Here is a 25,773-nt window from a genome sequence, read left to right as displayed (position 1 = left end):
CTGAGGTTATTGATATTTCTCCCGGCAATCTTGATTCCAGCTATGCTTCCTCCAGCCCAGCGTTTCTTATGATGTACTCTGCATATAAGTTAAATAAGCAGGGTGACAATATACAGCCTTGATGTACTACTTTTCCTATTTGGAAGTAGTTTGTTGTTCCATGTCCAGTTCTAACTGTTGCTTCGTTACCTGCATATAGGTTTCTCAAGAGGCAGGTCAGGTGGTCTGGTATTCCCATCTCTTTCAGAATTTTCAACAGTTTATTGTGATTCACATAGTCAAAGGCTTTGGCATAGTCAATAAAGTGGAAATAGATATTTTTCTGGAACTCTCTTGCATTTTCGATGATCCAGCAGATGTTGGCAATTTGATCTCTGGTTCCTCTGCCTTTTCTAAAACCAGCTTGAACATCTGGAAATTCATGGTTCACGTATTGCTGAAGCCTGGCTTGGAGAATTTTGAGCATTATTTTACTAGCGTGTGAGATGAGTGCAATTGTGTGGTAGTTTGAGCATTCTTTGGCAAATAGCAAATAAAAATTTAACCCAGCCCCTAACTATTAATGACTCTGCCAAGATGCACAGTCTTTCCATAGGCAAGTCCAGGACAACACAATAGAGTGTTCTGTACAATTATGCAAGTTGTACAGAAGTCTAAGAACATGCTCTTGGAAATTCTTGGAAGAAGAACAAAACATCTTAGTTTATAATGTTGCATAGTTTGATACAAAAGAAATTTGGTAATTGGTCATATGGTGGCTCGGAAGGTAAAGAATCCACCTGCAGTGCAGGAGACCTGGGTTTGATCCCTGGGTTGGGAAGATCCCCTGGAGGAGGGCATGGAAACCCACTCTAGTATTCTTGCCTAAAGAATCCCCACAGACAGAGAAGCCTGGTGGGCAACAGTCCATGGGGTCACAAAGAGACACAACTTAGTGACTGAAAAACAACATACAAAGTATGTGTCAACATTCACACAAAGTTAACATCATAATGGAATTTTAGTGGTGCTTTCTGTAAATGCTTCAACTGGATTATGACAAGAAATACCAAGCAGGAGGCAAATCTACTCTATCAAGGTAGGGTAGGTCAGGCACCTTGTATGAGTTCCCATGTGCAAAAGATGTAGGGAGGTGGTTGTATATACATAGAACATACTACTGTCTTGCTGGTGGAGATGAAAGGTGCTGAGTCAGAAGTAGGTGAACACAATGCAGGTGGCACAACATTGTCACTGGCATGAAAGACAGGAGGAGTCTACAGAGCCTAGACATTTGCTCTGTGGTCCCCACTCTGACAGCAGCCAGGCTCCCGGTCTCTGCTCTGGAGGGTGGACCTCTGGTAGAGGTGTCTCCTCCCTGAGTCCTTCCAGTCCTGGGACGGGAGCAGCTTCCTGCCTTTGCTAATCACTGAGCTGCCTCATCCACCACTGCTTTGCCCTTTTTTGATCTTTCATCTCCTATGTAACTAATTTCCTGCATGGAATCCCCTCTCCCCTGCTGCAGGTTCTCCTGATTAATCCACACTGATACAGGAGGATGTGCACAAAGAACTATAAAGCAGGAAGCAGGAGGAGACTTTCAGTTGTCTGTAATGGGGCTGCACTGGGAGCGCAAACTGGAGAACTTTTGGAGAGTGGTCCTTATTGTTTTTCTTAGTTGTTAAATTTCAGAAATAAACCAAGTGCTGGGAAAATCTTTGTGATTTCACCAGTTCTCACTGTCAGCTTGCCACACAGTACAACCTTTCAACTTGGAATCACTGGTACTCACTATGCCCACCTGCTCTCTCCTCCTGCCCCTGGCTGCCACCAAAGTAGCCAGAACCATCCAGAAGCTTAGGATAGAGGAACCCTACCCTACCCCACAGCAAAGATCCAAATCACTCACACTATGTAATAAGATATTTGATAACATTAAGGTAGAAAACATACACTGCTTATATCCAAAGTCTCTGGTCTCTAACAACCGATTGTGTATTTGTTAGTTAACCCTTTCTATACTGCAGCATTTTGTCTCTCCAATCCTACAAAATCTAATATTATAAATGCATTTACTTCAAGTTCAAAATATGATAACCCTTTGAAAGTTCTCTTGAAAGTGAGATAAATAACAATATGTCAAATGCCTCAGGCTGACTTTATTTTTAGTTTTAGTAAGTGTTAGTCTCTCAGTCATGTCTGTCTGTTTGTGATCCCATGGATTGTAGCCTACCAGTTTCCTCTGTCCATGAAATTCTCTAAGCAAGAATACCACAGTGGTTTGCCATTTCTTTCTCTGGAGTTCCTGTAGGGGAAATTAGAATTGGATGCCTCAAGTCCAAGGGAGTCCCCTGGGCGTGTTCATTACCAGACCATTCCTCTCCTTAGTAAAGCACTTCTGACTGCCAGACTGTTTAATTGTGAGCCATACAGAGGCCATTGCTTTTTTGATCTTTACATATCTGATATGCACCCCAAAGATCTTTCTTTCAGGACAGATGAAATATTTCCCATTTTTGCAAAACAAAAAACATCAAAACACAAAAGATACCAACAATTTCCAACAAAAATGGTACAAGACAGATTCCAGCATCAATGCATACAGATGAACTGGCCACCAATAGGGTAAATTTACCCTATAAAACAAATGAATTAATTCTATCTAGGTTACCCACTCCCACAAGAACTAGCTCCCAAATGAATCAGTTCCAAATGGACCAGTTCCCAAATCTGGTAAATAAATTTACCCTACATTTGAGCTATGGTGGGCTTGCTCCATGAGAACCAGTTTCCAATGAACTGGTTCAGGGTAAAGTCCAACAACACCTCCCCTCTGTAAACGGGTACCAAACCAAATTAGCTTGTCCTGAAAAGGAAAGGCCCAGATTGAGGGGGAGAAATGTTCCCAGTATGCACACTGGAGGAATTTACCCTTCAAAATCAAGCCTGTTGGCTCTTAACACAAAACGGCACACAAAAGAAGTGAACAGGTTAAATCAGCTATCAAATCAGGTAGACTTAACCTACAACCAAAATCAAGTCTGTTGACTCTAGAAGTTTGTCAGTTCCTGTCTCAATTGCCAAGCTCTGAGGGAAGCCAGTACCCATTCAGGGCCTCAGGACAAATGATCCCAAAAGCTACTAGGGTCTTGCTCCAATATTCCCTGATTGGTGCCAGCTAGCCACGAGCAGCAAGGCTCCTGGCTGGCTAAGCCAAATTGTTACCAAGTCCAACTTCACTCTGCTCACTGCATGACAGGCAATGAATCTGAGAGACAAGGTCTTGAAGCAAGGAAAAGACCTTAATTGGGGAGCTGGCAGACCAAGAAGACTGCAGGCTAGTGCCTCAAAACAACCATCTTTATTTTTAATCTCTATTAATTGCAAACCTCATTCCTGATTCAGAATTTTTATAACATACTTCCATGGTAAATGGGCAAGTCACATTTTGTACCATGCGTAAAATCTCAAAACCCTCCAATAAATCTATGTCACAGTTGTCCTTTAGCAGTCACAATTGTGAAATTAAGGATTTGTTACCTTATCCCAAAAAGCAGTGAAATCTTGCACGTTAACAACTGTTTTGCCATCTGATGGCAGCTGATGATTGCACTTTGGTAGCTCATCAAGTAACAGAAAGTTCTACAGAAAAAAGAAAAACACAGATTGTTTAAACTACAGAAACAAAGCACAAGCAAAATAATTGCTTCCATGGAATTTGCAGTATGTTTTACAACTGTATTTCATTATGTTAGGTCATTAGAAATACTAAATAATATGTAGTATAAACTATTATAGCATATAGTATAGTACATACAGTATACATATATAGCTTATAGTGTGTATATATGTACATACACACACACACCAAAAAAAAAAAAAAATGAGTTCCAGGCCATGGAACTATCTTTGTAAATTTCTTAACAAGTATAATGGCTCCCCTTTAAAGAACAAATATGTCTCCAAATTTGAACACATCAAGAACCAGGACATTTTTTATTGTGTCATTAACAGTATACACAGGTTTTAACAGAAAATGATTCCATAAATATTTACTGAATCCCACCAGGTTCCAAGTACCATGAGACACTGCTGGGAACACAAAGAGGAAGGTCATTCCCAGGCCTTCAGCAATCAGGTGGCAAAGGACAGGCTGGGAACATAAGACCTATGGGAGAAACTCCGAATGAAAGCCTTACTCTGCTTTCCTCCTCCTGTGTATCAAATTCCTATCACTGCTTGTCATTAACTATCATTAAAATCATCATTTCAAAAGATAATGCTATTAAGTCTCTACCTCTTTCTTACTTTTCACAAGCATCTTTTCACAAACCCTTGTCTCTGCTCCTTAATCAAAGTCCTCTCCTCCTCAACAGAATGATCACATCTTCCACTTCTTGCTATTTTCCACATCAATTATTAATAGGAACTATTCAATGAAATTTAACTGAATAAAACAAAGTCTTAAAAATCATTAGAAAACTAATATAATCATATACAGGAAACTCCCTCTTACTTTTTAAATGTTAGAAATAATTCAATGAGAAAAGACACAGTGGGAGAAAAATTGAACAACAGAGATCACTCCCACTCCCACCCCCAAGTACTATGAACATGTGGCAGAGACTACTGGCTGTTCTCAAAACCTGCTCTCTTTCTTCCACGCTAACAAAACCTTGGGTTTTAGCTGCACATGGAAACCTGGAAAGAGGCCCTCTCTCTCCAGCCTCCTGAGCAGATAGGAGCAGCCACGTGACTAAGTCCAAGTCAGTGGAGGGTGACAACAACCAGGACCTTTCTCCACCACATGGCCTGGGCCTTGGAGGCTGCCAGCCTGGTCAAGGTCACAATGCATTTGACATCATGGAGGATCACACTAGCCATGGAGCTTGTTACAGGTTAAATTATATCCCTCTCCCAAAAGATACACTGAAGTCCTATCTAGGAACTCCAGTTACATCAAAACGTGACTTTATTTGGAATTAGGGTCCGATTAAGGTGCAATCATACAGGAGTTGTGTTGGCCCTGAATCCAACATGACTGATGTCCTTATAAGGAGACCCAGAGAAAACACAGGTAGAAAACAGCCACCTGAAGAAAATGGAAACTGGAGCGGTGGCAGTTAAAAACCAAGGAATCCAAGGTTTGCCTGCAACCACCAAAATCTAGAAGAGGCAAAGAAAGATTTTCCCTGTAACCAGAATTCAGAGGGATCAGTGGTTCTGCTGACACCTTGATTTCAGACTTCCAACCTCCACAACTGGGAAACAATAAATTTCTGTTGTTTTAACCATCTGGTTATGGCAGCCCCAGAAAACAGATACAAAGCCTTACAAGGTTTTTTGCATGAGTAAAAAACAAACTATATTTCTGTGAAAAGTAGCTTTATCATGCATAATTCTAGGACCTACAGGCACGGCATCTTAACCAACACAGGGGGCAGCTGAAACAAGCATGTGATGATGTTGGAAAAAGAAAATAGATGTGACCTACTACCCTAAACCTCATAAATAGCCTTCAAGTCCTTGACACCCTTATATATTGTGCCATAAAGCTACAAATTTGATAACCACTTTCTACTTCAGAAGAACAACTGTTCCTTTTCCTCCTTTGTCAAAAGGCCCTGGTGGTGGCAGGCAGGGCACAAGGACCATGTTGGGTCAGATCCTCCAAGAAGTTTCTGCAGCACTAGAACAAGGCTAGGTTACTCCAACTGAGCTCTGTCAAAGATAGCTCTCCTTTCACAAGAAGACCAAGTTACTGTATCAGAAGAGGTAGTCTTAAAGCAAGTTGAAGAATCAGAGAAAAGATATAAGAAAGGTCACTAACTGGGGCATTTAGATGAAATTTCTATTGCAGTAAAAGACAACTTTAGCACATCTGGCATTGAGACAACATGTGCATCAAACATGGGTGAAAAGTTATGTATCACCTTAAAATACCACAGAGGTTGTTGGATCAGGGAGCTCTGTTAATGGTAAAAACAAACTTAGATGACGAGGGTGGTCCTAAGATGGCAGAGGAATAGGACGGGGAGACCGTGGTCCTAAGATGATGGAGGAATAGGATGGGGAGACCACTTTCTCCCCCACAAATTCATCAAAAGAACATTTAAACGCTGAGTAAATTCCACAAAACAACTCCTGAATGCTGGCAGAGGACAGCAGGCACCCAGAAAAGCAGCTCATTGTCTTCGAAAAGAGGTAGGAAAAAATATAAAAGACAAAAAAAAGAGAGACAAAGGAGGTAGGAAGGGAGCTCCATCCTGGGAAGGGAGTCTTAAAAAGAGAAGTTTCCAAAAACCAGGAGACACTCTCACTGCTGAGTCTGTGGCGAACCTTGGAAGCACAGAGGGCAACATAACAGGGAGGAAAAATAAATAAATAATTAAAACCCACAGATTACAAGCCCAAAGGTAACTCCCCCAGCGGAGAAGCAGCGCAGACACCTGCATCCGCCACTAGCAAGTGGGAGCTGGTCAGGGAAGAGCGGGCTGCATTGCTTTTTAAGGATCGGGCCCGAATGCCCTGAGGGTAATCAGAGAGAACTAACTTGGACTAACAAACCAGACTGTGGGATAGTTACCACGCGAAAAGCTCTAACATAAGACACCACCAGGACTGTGCACAGAACAAAGGATGGAACAGAATTAGCCAGCTGCAGACCATTCCCCTCCAGTGACACGCAGCCAGAGCCGGAAGGGCTGGAAGGGGGCAATCGCAGCCCTAGAGAGACATTACCTACCAAACTACAAGCAGGCTTCTTTGCTAACTAAGACCTCTTGGGGTTCTGGACAGTCATCATCTGCCTGAGAAGGTGCGCCAGTTGTACACCCAGAAAACTGAGCAGCAGGGACAGGAGAGGTGATAAGTCACAGCGATAGCACTCGCCAAACACCTGAGCTACTCAGACCTGAGAAGGGCACAAAATGCAGGCCCAACCGAGTCTGCGCCTCTGAGGACTACCTGAGTACCTAAACCTTAGCGGCTTAGACTTGGGAGGTGCATGCGCCCAGGGCCGGCCTAAGACAGTTCCCGGAGGAGCAATCTGGAGCCTGAGCTGTGTGCGCCACGAGCGGGGGCAGGCCCAGTGTGGCTGAGACACTGCGAGCACATGCCAATATTATTTGTTTGCAGCGTCCCTCCCTCCCCACAGCGCAACTGAACAAATGAGCCTAAAAAAAGTGTCCACCACCGCCCCCCTTGTGTCAGGGCGGAAATCAGACACTGAAGAGACCAGCAAACAGAAGAAGCTAAAACAGAGGGAACTGCCTTGGAAGTGACAGGTGCAATAGAGTAAAACACTTTGGTTAGTACTGACTACCTAGGAAGGGGCCTATAGATCTTGAGAAATATAAGCAGGACCAAGGAACTATCCGAAAATGAACTGACCCCACACTGCCCACAACAACACAGAGAAAGTCTTAGATATATTTTTACTACTTTTACGATCATTCTTTTTTTTTCTTTTCTTTTTCTTCATTTTTTTTACTTTTTTTAATTTTTAAGTCCTCTATTTAATTTTCATTTTTATAACCTACTATATTAGTTTTCAAAAAAAGACCCTATTTTTAATGCAAACTTCATATATGTATATATAAATATTTTAATAATTCTTGTGACTTTGTTTTTTTTTTTTTTCTTCTTTTCTTTAATATTGTATTTTTGAAAATCCAACCTCTACTCTAGATTTTTAATCTTTGCTTTTTGGTATTTGTTATCAATTTTGTACCTTCAAAAACCCAATCTTCAGTACCCATTTTTACCTGAGTCGAGATTACTGGCTTGACTGCTCTCTCCTCCTTTGGGCTCTCCTTTTTCTCCACCAGGTCGCCTCTGTCTCCTCCCTCCACCTTTCTTCTCTACCCAACTCTGTGAATCTTTGTGTGTTCCAGACGATGGAGAACGCTTAGGGAACTGATTACTGGCTGGATCTCTCTCTCCTTTTCATTCCCCCCTTTTATCCTCCTGGCCACCTCTGTGTCCTTCCTCCCTCTTCTCTTCTCTGTATAATTCCGTGAAGATCTCTGAGCGGTCCAGACTGTGGAGCGCACATAAGGAAGTGATTACTGGCTAGCTTGCTCTCTCCTCTTTTGATTCCACCTCATCTCATTCGGGTCACCTCTAACTCCCTCCTCCCTCTTCTCTTCTCCATGTAACTCTGTGAACCTCTCTGGGTGTCCCTCACTGTGCAGAAACTTTTCATCTTTAACCTAGATGTTTTATCAACGGTGCTGTATAGAAAGAGAAGTCTTGAGACTACCATAAAAATAAGACTGAAAACCAGAAGCAGAAGGCTTAAGTCCAAATCCTGAGAACAACAGAGAACTCCTGACTCCAGGGAACATTAATCAACAGGAGCTCATCAAACGCCTCCATACCTACACTGTAACCAAGCACCACCCAAGGGCCAACAAGTTCCAGAGGAAGACACACCACGCAAATTCTCCAGCAACACAGGAACACAGCCCTGAACTTCAGTATACAGACTACCCAAAGTTACTCCAAAACCACTGACATCTCATAACTCATTACTGGACACTTCATTGCACTCTAGAGAGAAGAAATCCAGCTCCACCCTCCAGAACACGGACACAAGCTTCCCTAACCAAGAAACCTTGACAAGCCACTGATACAACCCCACCCACAGTGAGGAAACTCCACAATAAAGAGAACTCCACAAACTGCCAGAATACAGAAAGGCCACCCCAAACGCAGCAATATAAACAAGATGAAGACACAGAGGAATACCCAACAGGTAAAGGAACAGGAGAAATGTACACCAAACCAACAAAAGAGGAAGAGATAGGAAATCTACCTGATAAAGAATTCCAAATAATGATAGTGAAAATGATCCAAAATCTTGAAATCAAAATGGAATCACAGATAAATAGCCTGGAGACAAGGATTGAGAAGATGCAAGAAAGGTTTAACAAGGACTTAAAAGAAATAAAAAAGAGTCAATATATAATGAACAATGCAATGCCACTGCTAAGTCGCTTCAGTCGTGTCTGACTCTGTGTGATGCTGAGAGAGTCATTTCCTAGGCAGGTTGATAGAAGTCTAGGGGTCCCCAAGGAGAGAGGGGTCTGGAATTCTCAGGGAGGAAGAAAGGACAAACTTTGTTTCCTTCTCTACATTCCTTAGGATTATATAACAACAATGTATTCTGCCTGAGGACAGTCTCTGGATTAAACCTTCTGGCTAATTCTGTTAACTTAAAATATGGGAGTAGGTCTGATGAGGTCTTTAAAACCTCCATTCTTTGGATTCATTGGAGAGTATATAAACTCATCGCTAATACTAACAAGGGGGTACTCTTTCTGCCCCCTTCTGATATCTATGTCAGAAGCTTTCTCTATCTCCTTTATACTTTAATAAAACTTTATTACACAAAAGCTCTGAGCAATCAAGCCTCGTCTCTGGCCCCGGATTGAATTCTTCTCCTCTGGGGGCCAAGAATCCTGGCATCGTGATTCAACAACATTTCAATGCCATAGACAGCCGCCCACCAGACTCCCCATCCCTGGGATTCTAAAGGCAAGAACACTGGAGTGGGTTGCCATTTCCTTCTCCAATAATGCAATAATGCAATAAATGAGATCAAAAACACTCTGGAGGCAACAAATAGTAGAATAACGGAGGCAGAAGATAGGATTAGTGAAGTAGAAGATAGAATGGTAGAAATAAATGAATCAGAGGAAAAAAGAAAAATGAATTAAAAGAAATGAGGACAACCTCAGAGACCTCCAGGACAATATGAAATGCTCCAACATTTGAACTATAGGAATCCCAGAAGAAGAAGACAAAAAGAAAGACCATGAGAAAATACTTGAGGAGATAGTAGTTGAAAACTTCCCTAAATGGGAAAGGAAATAATCACCCAAGTCCAAGAAACCCAGAGAGTCCCATACAGGATAAGCCCAAGGTGAAACACCCCAAGACACATGTTAATCAAATTAATAAAGATCAAACACAAAGAACAAATATTAAAAGCAGAAAGGGAAAAACAACAAATAACACACAAAGGGATTCCCATAAGGATAACAGCTGATCTTTCAATTGAAACTCTTCAACCAGAAGGGAATGGCAGGACATACTTAAAGTGATGAAAGAAAATAACCTACAGCCCAGATTACTGTACCCAGCAAGGATCTCACTCAAATATGAAGGAGAAATTAAAAGCTTTACAGACAAGCAAAAGCTGAGAGAATTCAGCACCACCAAACCAGCTCTCCAAAAAATGCTAAAGGATATTCTCTAGACATGAAACACAAAAAGGGTGTATAAACCAGAACCCTAAATAATAAAGTAAATGGCAATGGGATCATACTTATCAATAATTACCTTAAAGGTAAATGGGTTGAATGCCCTAACCAAAAGACAAAGACTGGCTGAATGGATACAAAACCAAGACCCCTATATATGTTGTCTACAAGAGACCCACCGTGAAACAAGGGACACATACAGATGGAAAGTGAAGGGCTGGAAAAAGATATTCCATGCAAATAGACCAAAAGAAAGCAGGAGTAGCAATACTCATATCAGATAAGCTTGGTTCAGTTCAGTCGCTCAGCCGTGTCCAACTCTTTGCAACCCCAAGAATGGAAGCACGCCAGGCCTCACTGTCCATCACCAACTCCTGGAGTTTACTCAGACTCACGCCCATCGAGTAGGTGATGCCATCCAGCCATCTCAGCCTTTGTTGTCCCCTTCATCCTTCCCAGCATCAAAGTCTTTTCCAATGAGTCAACTCTTCGCATGAGGTGGCCAAAGTACTGGAGTTTCACCTTTAGCATCATTCCTTCCAAAGAAATCCCAGGGCTGATCTCCTTCAGACTGGACTGGTTGGATCTCCTTGCAGTCCAAGTGACTCTCAAGAATCTTCTCCAACATTACAATTCAAAAGCATCAATTCTTCGGTGCTCAGCCCTCTTCACAGCCCAACTTTCATATCCATTCATGACCACAGGAAAAACCATAGCCTTGGCGAGATGGATCTTTGTTGGCAAAGTGATGTCTCTGCTTTTGAATATACTATCGAGGTTGGTCATAACTTTCCTTCCAAGGAGTAAGCATCTTTTAATTTCATGGCTGCAGTCAACATCTGCAGTGATTTTGGAGCCCAAAAAAATAAAGTCTGGCACTGTTTCCACAGCTTCCCCATCTATTTCCCATGAAGTAATGGGACCAGATGCCATGATCTTCATTTTCTGAATGTTGAACTTTAAGCCAACTCCTCTTTTACTTTCATTAAGAGGCTTTTGAGTTCCTCTTCACTTTCTGCCATAAGGGTGGTGTGGTGTCATCTACATATCTGAGGTTATTGATATTTCTCCCGGCAATCTTGATTCCAGCTTGTGTTTCTTTCAGCCCAGCGTTTCTCATGATGTACTCTGCATAGAAGTTAAATAAGCAGGGTGACAATATACAGCCTTGACGTACTCCTTTTCCTATTTGGAACCAGTGTGTTGTTCCATGTCCACTTCTAAATGTTGCTTCTTGACTTGCTTATTGATTTCTCAAGAGGCAGTTCAGGTGGTCTCGTATGCCCATCTCTTTCAGAACTTTCCACAGTTTATTGTGATCCACACAGTCAAAGGCTTTGGCATAGTCAATAAAGCAGAAATAGATGTTTTTTAGGAACTCTCTTGCTTTTCCATGATCCAGTGGATGTTGGCAATTTGAACTCTGGTTCCTCTGCCTCTTGTGAACATCAGGAAGTTCACGGTTCATGTACTGCTGAGCCTGCCTTGGAGAATTTTGAGCATTACTTTACTAGCCTGTGAGATGAGTGCAAGTGTGCAGTAGTTTCAGCATTCTTTGGCATTGCCTTTCTTTGGAATTGGAATGAAAACTGACCTTTTCCAGTCCTGTGGCCACTGCTGAGTTTTCCAAACTTGCTGGCATATTGAGTGCAGCACTTTCACAGCATCATCTTTCAGGATTTGAAACAGCTCCCTTGGAATTCCATCACCTCCACTAGCTTTGTTCGCAGTGACGCTTTCTAAGGCCCACTTGACTTCACATTCCAAGATGTCTGGCTCTAGATAAGTGATCACACCATCATGATTATCTTGGTTCTGAAGATCTTTTTTGTACAGTTCTTCTGTGTATTCTTCCCACCTCTTCTTAATATCTTCTGCTTCTGTTAGGTCCATACCATTTCTGTCCTTTATCAAGCCCATCTTTGCATGAAATGTTCCCTTGGTATCTCTAATTTTCTTGAAGAGATCTCTAGTGTTTCCCATTCTGTTCTTTTACTCGATTTCTTTGCATTGATTGCTGAAGAAGGCTTTCTTATCTCTTCTTGCTATTCTTTGGAAATCTGCATTCAGATGCTTATATCTTTCCTTTTCTCCTTTGTTTTTCCCCTCTCTTCTTTTCAAAGCTATTTGATAAAATAGACTTTAAAACAAAGGCTGTGAAAAGAGACAAAGAAGGACACTACATAATGATCAAAGGATCAATCCAAGATGAAGATATAACAATTCTAAATATATATGCACCCAACATAGGAGCACTGCAATATGTAAGACAAATGCTAACAAGTATGAAAGGGGAAATTAACAGTAATACAATAATAGTGGGAGACTTTAATACCCCACTCACAACTATGGATAGATCAACTAAACAGAAAATCAACAAGAATACACAAACTTTAAATGATTCAATAGACCAGTTAGACCTAATTGATATCTATAGGACATTTCACCCCAACACAATGAATTTCACCTTTTTCTCAAGTGCACACAGAACCTTCTCCAGGATAGATCACATCCTGGGCCATAAATCTAGCCTTGGTAAATTCAAAAAAATTGAAATCATTCCAAGCATCTTACTTGACCACAATGCAGTAAAATTGGATGTCAATTACAGGAGAAAAACTATTAAAAATTCCAACATACGGAAGTTGAACAACACGCTGCTGAATAACCAACAAATCACAGAAGAAATCAAAAAAGAAATCAAAATATGCATAGAAACGAATGAAAATGAAAACAAAACAATCCAAAACCTGTGGGACACTGTAAAAGCATGCTAAGGGGAAAGTTCATAGCAATGCAGGCATACCTCAAGAAACAAGAAAAAAGTCAAATAAATAACCTAACTCTACACCGAAGGCAACTAGAAAAGGAAGAAATGGAGAACCATAGGGTTAGTAGAAGGAAAGAAATCTTAAAAATTAGGGCAGAAATAAATGCAAAAGAAACAAAAGAGACCATAGCAAAAATCAACAAAGCCAAAAGCTGGTTCTTTGAAAGGATAAATAAAATTGAAAAGCCATTAGCCAGACCCATCAAGAAACAAAGGGAGAAAAATCAAATCAATAAAATTAGAAATGAAAATGGAGAGATCACAACAGACAACATAGAAATACAAAGGATCATAAGACACTGCTGCTGCTGCTGCTGCTGCTAAGTCATTTCAGACGTGTCCAACTCTGTGTGACCCCATAGATGGCAGCCCACCAGGCTCCCCCGAGACTATTATCAGAAATTACATGCCAATAAAATGGACAAAGTAGAAGAAAGGGACAAATTCTTAGAAAAGTACAACTTTCCAAAACTTCTTCCGGGAAGAAATAGAAAATCTTAACAGAAATATCACAAGCACAGAAATTGAAACTCTAATCAGAAATCTTCCAGCAAACAAAAGCCCAGGTCCAGACAGCTTCACAGCTGAATTCTACCAAACATTTGGAGAAGAGCTAACACCTATCCTACTCAAACTCTTCCAGAAAATTGCAGAGGAAGGTAAACTTCCAAACTCATTCTATGAAGCCACCATCACCCTAATATCAAAACCTGACAAAGATGACACACAAAAAAGAAAACTACAGGCCAATATCACTGATGAACATAGGTGCAAAAATCCTTAACAAAATTCTAGCAATCAGAATCCAACAACACATTAAAAAGATCATAAACCATGACCAACTGGGCTTTATCCCAAGGATGCAAGGATTCTTCAATATCCAAAATCAATCAACGTAATATACCACATTAACAAATTGAAAAATAAAAGCCATATGATTATCTCAATAGATGCAGAGAAGGCCCTTGACAAAATTCAACATCCATTTATGATAAAAACTCTCCAGAAAGCAGGAATAGAAGGAACATATCTCAACATAATTAAAGCTATAAATGACAAACCCAGAGCAAACATTATCCTCAATGGTGAAAAATTGAAAGCATTTCCCCTAAAGTCAGGAACAAGACAAGGGTGCCCACTTTCACCACTACTACTCAACAAAGTTCTGGAAGTTTTGGCCACAGCAATCAGAGCAGAAAAAGAAATAAAAGGAATTCAAATTGGAAAAGAGAAGTAAAACTCTCACTGTTTGCAGACACCATGATCCTTTACATAGAAAACCCTAAAGACACCACCAGAAAATTACTAGAGCTAATCAATGAATATAGTTAAGTTGCAGGATATAAAATCAACACACAGAAATCCCTTGCATTACCATACAATAATAATGAGAAAGTAGAAAAAAGATATTAAGGAAACAATTCCATTCACCATTGCAATGAAAAGAATAAAATATCTAGGAATATACGTACCTAAAGAAACTAAAGACCTATATATAGAAAACTATAAAACACTGGTGAAAGAAATCAAAGAGGACACTAATACATGTTCATGGATCGGAAGAATCAATATAGTGAAAATCAGTATACTACCCAAAGCAATCTATAGATTCACTGCAATCCCTATCAAGCTACCAGCAGTATTTTTCATAGAGCTAGAACAAATATTTTCACAACTTGTATGAAAATACAAAAAAAAACCTCGAATATCCAAAGCAATCTTGAGAAAGAAAAATGGAACTGGAGGAATCAACCCAGCTGACTTCAGGCTCTACTAAAAAGCCACAGTCATCAAGACAGTATGGTACTGTCACAAAGACAGAAGTATAGATCAATGGAACAAAATAGAAAGCCCAGAGATAAATCCACACACCTATGGACAACTTATCTTCAACAAAGGAGGCAAGAGTATACAATGGATTAAAGACAATCTCTTTGACAAGTGGTGCTGGGAAAACTGGTCAACCAATTAGCATAATGGCTGTCTGGGGAGGCCTTACAAATAGCTGTGAAAAGAAGAGAGGCGAAAAGCAAAGAAGAAAAGGAAAGACATAAGCATCTGAATGCAGAGTTCCAAAGAATACCAAGAAGAGATAAGAAAGCCTTCTTCAGCGATCAATGCAAAGAAATAGAGGAAAACAACAGAATGGGAAAGACTAGAGATCTCTTCAAGAAAATTAGAGATACCAAGGGAACAGTTCATGCAAAGAGGGGCTCAATAAAGGACAGAAATGGTATGGACCTAACAGAGGCAGAATATATTAAGAAGTGGCAAGAATACACGGAAGAACTGTACAAAAAAGATATTCACGACCCAGATAGTCATGATGATGTGATCACTCATCTAGAGCCAGACATCTTGGAATGTGAAGTCAAGTGGGCCTTAGAAAGCATCACTACAAACAAAGCTAGTGGAGGTGATGGAATTCCAGTTGAGCTATTTCAAATCCTGAAAGATGATGCTGTGAAAGTGCTGCACTCAACATGCCAGCAAGTTTGGAAAACTCAGCAGTGGCCACAGGACTGGAAAAGGTCAGTTTTCATTCCAATTCCAAAGAAAGGCAATGCCAAAGAATGCTGAAACTACTGCACACTTGCACTCATCTCACAGGCTAGTAAAGTAATGCTCAAAATTCTCCAAGCCAGCTTCAGCAATACATGAACCATGAACTCCCTGATGTTCAAGCTGGTTTTAGAAAAGGCAGAGCAACCAGAGATCAAATTGCCAACATCAGCTGGATCATGGAAAAGCAAGAGAGTTCCAGAAAAACATCTATTTCTGCTTTATTGACTATGCCAAAGCCTTTGACTGTGTGGATCACAATCAACTGTGGAAAATTCTTCAACAGATGGGAGTACCAGACCACCTGACCTGCCTCTTGAGAAACGTATATGCAGGTCAGGAAGCAACAGTTAGAACTGGACATGGAACAACAGACTGGTTCCAAATAGGAAAAGGAGTACGTCAAGGCTGTATATTGTCACCCTGCTTATTTAACTTATATGCAGAGTACATCATGAGAAACGCTGGACTGGAAGAAACACAAGCTGGAATCAAGATTGCTGGGAGAAATGTCAATAACCTCAGATATGCAGATGACACCACCCTTATGGCAGAAAGTGAAGAGGAACTCAAAAGCCTCTTGATGAAAGTGAAAGAGGAGAATGAAAAAGTTGGCTTAAAGCTCAACATTCAGAAAATGAAGATAATGGCATCTGGTCCCATCACTACATGGGAAATAGATGGGGAAACAGTAGAAACAGTGTCAGACTTTTTTTGGGGGGGCTCCAAAATCGCTGCAGATGGTGATTGCAGCCATGAAATTAGAAGACGCTTACTCCTTGGAATAAAATTTAGGACCAACCTAGATAGTATATTCAGAAGCAGAGACATTACTTTGCCGACTAAGGTATGTCTAGTCAAGGCTATGGTTTTTCCAGTAGTCATGTATGGATGTGAGACTAGGACTGTGAGGAAGGCTGTGCGCCAAAGAATTGATGCTTTTGAACTGTGGTATTGGAGAAGACTCTTGAGGGTCCCTTGGACTGCAAGGAGATCCAACCAGTCCATTCTGAAGGAGACCAACCTTGGGATTTCTTTGGAAGGAATGATCCTAAAGCTGAAACTCCAGTACTTTCGCCACTTCATGTGAAGAGTTGACTCATTGGAAAAGACTTTGATGCTGGGAGGGATTGGGGGCAGGAGTAGAAAAGGGACGACCGAGGATGAGATGGCTGAATGGCATCACTGACTCGATGGATGCGAGTCTGAGTGAACTCCAGGAGTTGGTGATGGACAGGGAGGCCTGGCGTGCTGTGATTCATGGCGTCGCAAAGAGTCGGACATGACTGAGCAACTTAACTGAACAAACACATGAAAAGATGCTCAACATCACTCATTATCAGAGAAATGCAAATCAAGACCACAATGAGGTACCATTTCACACTAGTCAGAATTGCTGTAATCCAAAAGTCTACAAGCAGTAAATGCTAGAGAGAGTGTGGAGAAAAGGGAACCCTCTTACACTGTTGGTGGGAATGCAAACTAGCACAACCACTATGGAGAACAGTGTGGAGATTCCTTAAAACCTGGAAATAGAACTGCCTTATGACCCAGCAATCCCACTGCTGGACATACACACCAAGGAAACCAGGATTGAAAGAGACATGTGTACCCCAATGTTCATCACAAGACTGTTTATAATAGCCAGGACATGGAAGCAACCTAGATGTCCATCAGCAGATGAATGGATAAGAAAGCACTGGTACATATACACAATGGAGTATTACTCAGCTATTAAAAAGAATACATTTGAATCAGTTCTAATGAGGTGGATGAAACTGGAGCCGATTATACAGAGTGAAGTAAGCCAGAAAGAAAAACACCGATACAGTATACTAACACATATATAAGGAATTTTAAAAGATGGTAATGATAACCCTATATGCGAGACAGCAAAAGAGACACAGATGTATAGAACAGTCTTTTGGACTCTGTGAGAGAGGGAGAGGGTGGGATGATTTGGAGAATGGCATTGAAACATGTATAATATCATATAAGAAACAAATCGCCAGTCCAGGTTCGATGCAGGATTCAGGATGCTTGGGGCTGGTGCACTGGGATGACCCAGAGAGATGGTATAGGGAGGGAGGGGGAGGAGGGTTCAGGTTTGGGAACACGTGTACACCCGTGGTGGATTCATGTTGATGTATGGCAAAACCAATGCAGTATTGTAAAATAAAATAATTTTTAAAAAAAATACTTATATGAGTTTTCTAAGGGATACATAAGCACAGATGGCATTTTTGGACCATTTAAAAATCCATGGAGCTATTCAAACCAATATAGAGAAAAGAGGAGGCAGAAGTCTCATGGTGAGAAGAAGGATTCAAATTGGCTTATAACTGGAGGAAGCTCAGGAGGGAGTGCAGTGGCTGTGTCAGCATTCACTTGCTTCGTTGCTTTAAGACCACATTCCAGAGGATCAACCAGCAATCCAGCTGCCCACTATGAGGTTGTTGGTTTAAAACCTACCTATGACTTAGTTTCTTGTCATCGCCTCATTCCCCCTGGTGAATTCAATGATTTGCCCAGAATCTTAACTAGATGTGTGGATGATGCAGCCATTGTGTTGAATATACTAGCTGGGCAGGATCTCTAAGATTCTACCACAATTCAAGATCCTGTTAAAACCATTTATGCTTCCCAGTTTAACAGATGTGAGCCAATGATGTATAGGAATTCCAAAGGAATATCTTATATGAGAATTGTCAAGTGAAGTACAATCTCTTTGGTCCAAAGCTGCTAATATCTTTGAGTCTGAGGGGGCCAAAGTAATTGAAGTGTCCCTGCCCCAACCAGTTATTCAATTGTCTGCTACAATGTACTGTGTACATTAGAAGTGGCATCAAATATTGCAAGATTTTATAGGTTAGAATATGGTCACTGATTTGACATTGATGTGTCTACTGGAGCCATGTATGTTGCAACTAAACAAGAAGGGTTCAATGATGTGGTGAGGGGAAGAATCCTCCCAGGAAACTTTCTTATTAAAAGAAAATCATGAGAACTATTTTATAAAAGCAGAGAAAGTGAGATGACTCATTGCTAGTGATTTTGTGAATGTTTTTAACTCTGGAGTAGATGTTTTGCTAACTTCCACTACCTTGAACGAGGCAGTACACAAAGTGCATCAAAGAAGAAAACAGAACATGAATTGCCCAGGGTGATATTTTTAAACAGACTGTAAATATGGCAGAATTGCCAGTGGTGAGTGTCCCTCCGGCCCTGTCAAGCCAAGGATTGTCAATAGGACTGCAGTTTAATGGTTGTACATTTTGTGACCAGCTGCTTTTTTACAGTTTGCAAATGGTTTGAAAAACAAGTACGGTTTCCTGTTAACTCAACTTCTCAAACTAATGGATGATTGTTCATCAAACTTTGAAAATTAAAAGTTATCTCTTCTTCTCTAAAATAGTAACAATAACTATACCATGCAAATTATGGCTTTTAAAGCTTTTATATTCTAGACAGTTCAAGTGATCTTGTAATCTGGTTCATTGTCAGTACAGTCATTCCTTGAAATCACTTTTTAAAATTCTTGTGATATAGTTAATTATAAAAAATGTGTCAGTATTTATTAAGCATCCACTAAGTATAAACAAAGTATAGGATTTCTATTATAATACAATATACCTTTCCTGAAAAATGATGCAGTTTGCAAAAATGTTCATTAAAAACAACGCTGCCTACAGTACAAGAAAGCTCAGGAGTAAACCTTTCAAAACTTCTACATTTTTGTAACCAAAGCACTAACAAAATCACTGGTACCCTTATTTTTGACAAAGGAGGCAAGAATATACAATGGGGCAAAAATAGTTTCCTCACTAAGTGCCACTGGGAAAACTGGATAGATACATGTAAAAGAATGAAATTAAAATACTCCCTAACACCATACACAAAGGTAAACTCAAAATGGATTAAAGATCTAAATATAAGACCATAAACTATAGAATCTTAGAGGAAAACATAGGCAGAACACTATGACATAAATCACAGCAAGATACTCTATGACCCACCTCCTACAGTAATGGAAATAAAAAAATAAATTAACAATGGGACCTAAGTAAATTTAAAGGCTTCTGCACAGTAAAGGAAACTGTAAATATGGTGAAAAGAAAACCCTCAGAATGGGAGAAAATAATAGCAAGTGAAACAACTGACAAACGGTTAATTTCAAAAATATACAAGCAGCTTATACAAGTCAATACTAGAAAGACAAATAACCCAATCAAAAAGTGCGCAAAAGACCTAAGCAGACATTACTCCAAAGAAAAGATATAAATGGCTAATAATTACATGAAAAGATGTTCAATGTCACTCATTATAAGAGAAATTCAAATCAAAACTACAATGAGATATCATCTCTTACCAGTCAGAATGGCGATCATCAAAACTTCTACAAACAATAAATGCTGGAGAGGGTGTAGAGAAAAGGCAACACTCTTGCACTCTTGGTAGGAATGTAAATTGATATAGCCACTATGGATAACAGTATTAAAATTCCTTTAAAAACCAGGAATAAAACCACCATCAGTTCAGTTCAGTTAAGTCACTCATTCGTGTCTCACTCTTTGCAACCCCATGAATCGCAGCACACCAGGCCTCCCTGTCCGTCACCAACTCCAAGAGTTCACCCAAACTCATGTCCATCAAGTTGGTGATGCCATCCAGCCATCTCATCCTTTGTCGTCCCCTTCTCCTCCTGCCCCTAATCCCTCCCAGCATCAGAATATTTTCCAATGAGTCAACTCTTCACATGAAGGGGCCAAAGTATTGGAGTTTCAGCTTCAGCATAAGTCTTTCCAATGAATATTCAGGACTGATTTCTCTGAGGATTGACTGTTTGGATCTCCCTGCAGTTCAAGGGACTCTCAAGAGTCTTCTCCAACACCACAGTTCAAAAGCATCAATTCTTCGGTGCTCAGCTTTTTTCACACTCCAACTTTTACATCCATACATGACTACTGGAAAAACCATAACCTTGACTACACAGACCTTTGTTGGCAAAGTAATGTCTCTGCTTTTGAATATGCTATCTAGGTTGGTCATAACTTTCCTTCCAAGGAGCAGGCGTCTTTTAATTTCATGGCTGAAGTCAACATCTGTAGTGATTTTGGAGCCCAAACAAATAAAGTCTGACACTGTTTCCCCATCTATTTCCCATGAAGTGATGGGACCGGATGCCATGATCTTCGTTTTCTGAGCGTTGAGCTTTAAGCCAACTTTTTCACTCTCCTCTTTCACTTTCATCAAGGGGTTTTTTAGTTCCTCTTTACTTTCTGCCATAAGGGTGGTGTCATCTGCATATCTGAGGTTAATGATATTTCTCCTGGCAATCTTGATTCCAGCTTGTGCTTCCTCCAGCCCAGTATTTCTTATGATGTACTCTGCATATAAGTTAAATAAGCAGGGTGACAATATACAGCCTCGATGTACTCCTTTTCCTATTTGGAGCCAGTCTGTTGTTCCATGTCCAGTGCTAACTGTTGCTTCCTGACCTGCATACAGGTTTCTCAAGAGGCAGGTCAGGTGGTCTGGTATTCCCATCTCTCTCAGAATTTTCCACAGTTTATTGTGATCCACATACTCAAAGGCTTTGGCACAACCAATAAAGCAGAAGTAGATGTTTTTCTGGAACTCTCTTGCTTTTTTCATGATCCAGCAGATGTTGGCAATTTGATCTCTGGTTTCTCTGCCTTTTCTAAAACCAGCTTGAACATCTGGAAGTTCACGGTTCACGTATTGCTGAAGCCTGGCTTGGAGAATTTTGAGCTTGGAATATGAAGTCAAGTGGGCCTTAGAAAGCATCACTAAGAACAAAGCTAGTGGAGGTGATGGAATTCCAATTGAGCTGTTTCAAATCCTGAAAGATGATGCTGTGAAAGTGCTGCACTCAATATGCCAACAACTTTGGAAAACTCAGCAGTGGCCACAGGACTGGAAAAGGTCAGTTTTCATTCCAATTCCAAAAAAAGGCAAAGCAAAAGAATGCTCAAACTACCACACAATTGCACTCATCTCGCATGCTAGTAAAGTAATGCTCAAAATTCTCCAAGCCAGGTTTCAGCAATACGTGAACCGTGAACTCCCTGATGTTCAAGCTGGTTTTAGAAAAGGTGGAGGAACAGAGATCAAATTGCCAACATCCAGTGGATCATCGCAAAAGAAACAGAGTTCCAGAAAAACATCTATTTCTGCTTTATTGACTATGCCAAAGCCTTTGACTGTGTGGATCACAATAAACTGTGGAAAATTCTGAAAGAGATGGGAATACCAGACCACCTAAACTGCCTCTTGAGAAATCTGTGTGCAGGTCAGGAAGCAACAGTTAGAATTGGACATGGAAGAACAGACTGGTTCCAAATAGGAAAAGGAGTATGTCAAGGCTGTATATTGTCACCCTGCTTATTTAACTTCTATGCAGAGTACATCATGAGAAACGCTGGACTGGAAGAAACACAAGCTGGAATCAAGATTGCCGGGAGAAATATCAATAACCTCATATATGCAGATAACACCACCCTTATGGCAGAAAGTGAAGAGGAGCTAAAAAGCCTCTTGATGAAAGTGAAAGAGGAGAGTGAAAAAGTTGGCTTAAAGCTCAACATTCAGAAAACGAAGATCATGGCATCCGGTCCCATCACTTCATGGGAAATAGATGGGGAAATAGTAGAAACAGTGTCAGACTTTATTTTGGGGGGCTCCAAAATCACTGCAGATGGTGACTGCAGCCATGAAATTAGAAGACGCTTACTCCTTGGAAGAAAAGTTATGACCCAGCTAGATAGTATATTCAAAAGCAGAGACATTACTTTACCGACTAAAGTCCCTCTAGTCAAGGCTATGGTTTTTCCTGTGGTCACGCATGGATGTGAGAGTTGTTCTGTGAAGAAGGCTGAGCACCAAAGAATTGATGCTTTTGAACTGTGGTATTGGAGAAGACTCTTGAGGGTCCATTGGACTGCAGGAGATCCAACCAGTCCATTCTGAAGGAGATCAGTCCTGGGATTTCTTTGGAAGGAATGATGCTAAAGCTGAAACTCCAGTACTTTGGCCACCTCATGCGAAGAGCTGACTCATTGGTTAAGACTTTGATGCTGGGAGAGACTGGGGGCAGGAGGAGAAGGGGACGACCAAGGATGAGATGGCTGGATGGCATCACGGACTCAGTGGACATGAGTCTGAGTGAACTCCAGGAGATGGTGATGAACAGGGAGGCCTGGCGTGCTGTGATTCATGGGGTCGCAAAGAGTCAGACACGACTAAGCGACTGAACTGAACTGAACTTTCACCATATGACCCAGCAATCTCACTACAGGGCACATACCCTGAGGTAGTGAAAGTAAAAGAAAGTGGAAGTGAAGTCGCTCAATCCTGTCCGACTCTTTGTGACCCCATGGACTGTAGACTACCAAGCTCCTCTGTCCATGGGATTTTCCAGTTAATAGTACTGGAGTGGATTGCCATTTGCTTCTCCTGGGGATCTTCCCAACCCAGGGATTGAACCTGGGTCTCCCACATTGTAGACAGACGCTTTACCGTCTGAGCCATAAAAAGACACATGTACCCGATGTTCACTGCAGCTCTAATTACAATAGGGAGGACACGGAATCAAACTAAATGTCTATCAACAGATGAATAGATAAAGAAGGACTGAGCAAAGTCAAAGAAGATCTAGCCGGTTGTGGACCAGCCTCTCCCCCTGCCAGAGGCAGAGAGGCAGGAGTGTGACAGTCAGAGCTGGAAGGCAAGGGGCAATCTCAGCCCCAGAGACCAGCATCCTCCTCCAAACTGTGAGCAGGCTTCCAGCTGCTAACGATGTCTTCCTGGGATCCCGGACAGTTGACATCTGCCAGGAAGGTCACAGCCTGAGATCAGCTCCCCAGAGGAGACACATGGCACACCTGAGCTGGTGCTCTCATGGGGCACCTTGGAAATGGAGCAGCTGGGACTGGGAAGGTGATTAAGATGCACAGCCCAGCTGGGACAGTGTGCTCACCAAGCACCTGGTCACCTGAGCTGCTTGGACCTGGGAAGGGCACAAAACGCATGCCCAACTGAGTCTGTGCCCTTGCAGAATACCCAAAGACCTGAACCTGAGCAGCTTAGACCTGGGAAGTGACCAAACACAGGGCCCACTTTGAACAGTGCCCCTGCAGAGCAACCTGGAGCCTGAGCAGTGTAGACCCGGGAAGCACACACTGCCGTGAGCTGGGGCAAACCCAGTGTGATCCATACACTACGAGCACTCCCCACACATGCCAGTGATATTTGTTTGTAGCATTCCTTCCTCCCCACCACACAACTGAACAACTGAGCTTAAATAGGTGACCACCTTCACCCCCTTGTGTCATGGAGGAAATGAGACACTGAAGAGACCTGAAAACAGAGGATGCCAAAATAAACAAAGAAGAGGGAACCACTCTGGAAGTGACAAGTGCAGCATATTAAAATCCTGTAGTTAGCATTAAGTAAGCATTGGAAGGGGCCTATAGACCTTGAGAAGAAGTACTAGCTGGAACAAGGAACTATTTGAAACTGAACTGACCCCACACTGCCTGGAGCAACAGCTCCAGAGAAATACCTAGATATATTTTTACTACTATCAATTCTTAATTTTTTTATTTTTTTATTTTTAAGTTATTACTCCTTTAATTTTCATTCTTATAACCTACTATTACCTTGGGCAAAAAAAGACCCTATTTTTAAAGCAAATTTCATATATATTTTTTTAATAATCTTTGTGATTGATTTTGTTTCATATTTTTAACATTGTATTTTCGAGAGTCTAAAACGCTGGACTGGAAGAAACACAAGCTGGAATCAAGATTGCTGGGAGAAATATCAATAACCTCAGATATGCAGATGACACCACACTTATGGCAGAAAATGAAGAGGAGCTAAAAAGCCTCTTGATGAAAGCGAAAGAGGAGAGTGAAAAAGTTGGCTTAAAGCTCAACATTCAGAAAACGAAGATCATGGCATCCGGTCCCATCACTTCATGGGAAATAGATGGGGAAACAGTGGAAACAGTGTCAGACTTTATTTTGGGGGGCTCCAAAATCACTGCAGATGGTGATTGCAGCCATGAAATTAAAAGACGCCTGCTCCTTGGAAGAAAAGTTATGACCAACCTAGATAGCATAGTCAAAAGCAGGGACATTACTTTGCTGACTAAGGTATGTCTAGTCAAGGCTATGGTTTTTCCTGTGGTCATGTATGGATGTGAGAGTTGGACTGTGAAGAAGGCTGAGTGCCAAAGAATTGATGCTTCTGAACTGTGGTGTTGGAGAAGACTCTTGAGAGTCCCTTGGACTGCAAGGAGATCCAACCAGTCCATTCTGAAGGAGGTCAGTCCTGGGATTTCTTTGGAAGGAATGATGCTAAAGCTGAAACTCCAGTACTTTGGCCACCTCATGTGAAGAGTTGACTCAGTGGAAAAGACTCTGATGCTGGGAGGGATTGGGGGCAGGGGGAGAAGGGGACGACCGAGGATGAGATGGCTGGATGGCATCATGGACTCGATGGACATGAGTCTGAGTGATCTCCGGGAGATGGTGATGAACAGGGAGGCCTGGCGTGCTGTGATTCATGGGGTCGCAAAGAGTCGGACACGACGAGCAACTGAACTGAACTGAAACTCTAGATTTTTAAACTTTGCTTTCCAGTATTTGTTATCAACTTTGTACCTTTAAGAGTCTAATCTTCAGTATCCATTTTCACTTAGGGGTGTGATTACTGGCTTGACTGCTCTCCCTTCTTTGACTATCCCTTTTCTCCCTCAGGTCACCTCTGTTTCCTCACTCCCCCTTCTCTTCTTTACTTAATTCTGTGAATCTCTTTGGGTGTTCTGGGCTGTGGTGAACACTTAGGGAACTGATTACTGTCTAGATTGGTCTCTCCCTTTTTGACTCCATCTCTTCTCCTCCTGGACACCTCTATCTATCTCCCTTCTCCCTCTTCTCTTCTCTCTGTAACTCTTTGAACCTCTCTGGGCATCCCTCACTGTAGAGAATCTTTTCACCATTAACCTAGATGTTTTATCATCTGTGCTGTATGGATGCAGAAGTTTTGAGGCTACTGTAAAAATAGGACTGAAAGCCAGAGGCAGGCAGCTTAAATCCAAAGCTTGAG

The 25,773-nt window shown here is 41.3% G+C and overlaps 1 protein-coding gene and 1 pseudogene across 1 annotated transcript in view; one reads left to right on the top strand and one right to left on the bottom strand.

Moving 5' to 3' along the window:
• LOC138089044 (ATP-binding cassette sub-family C member 4-like) overlaps positions 1–25,773 on the bottom strand; it is a 309,781-nt gene that overhangs the window by 142,896 nt on the left and 141,112 nt on the right. The window contains exon 9 of the mRNA XM_068984368.1: positions 3,520–3,621. Coding sequence (XP_068840469.1) covers positions 3,520–3,621 — 102 coding nt within the window. The remainder of the gene's footprint in view (positions 1–3,519; positions 3,622–25,773) is intronic.
• LOC138089307 (glutamyl-tRNA(Gln) amidotransferase subunit A, mitochondrial pseudogene) lies at positions 5,633–19,049 on the top strand (annotated as a pseudogene).

Source organism: Capricornis sumatraensis, chromosome 12 (genome assembly GCF_032405125.1).
Source record: "Capricornis sumatraensis isolate serow.1 chromosome 12, serow.2, whole genome shotgun sequence".
NCBI classification, from domain to species: Eukaryota; Metazoa; Chordata; class Mammalia; order Artiodactyla; family Bovidae; genus Capricornis; species Capricornis sumatraensis.
The sequence above is the reverse complement of the archived record's forward strand: the minus strand, read 5'-3'. Positions and strand labels throughout refer to the sequence as shown.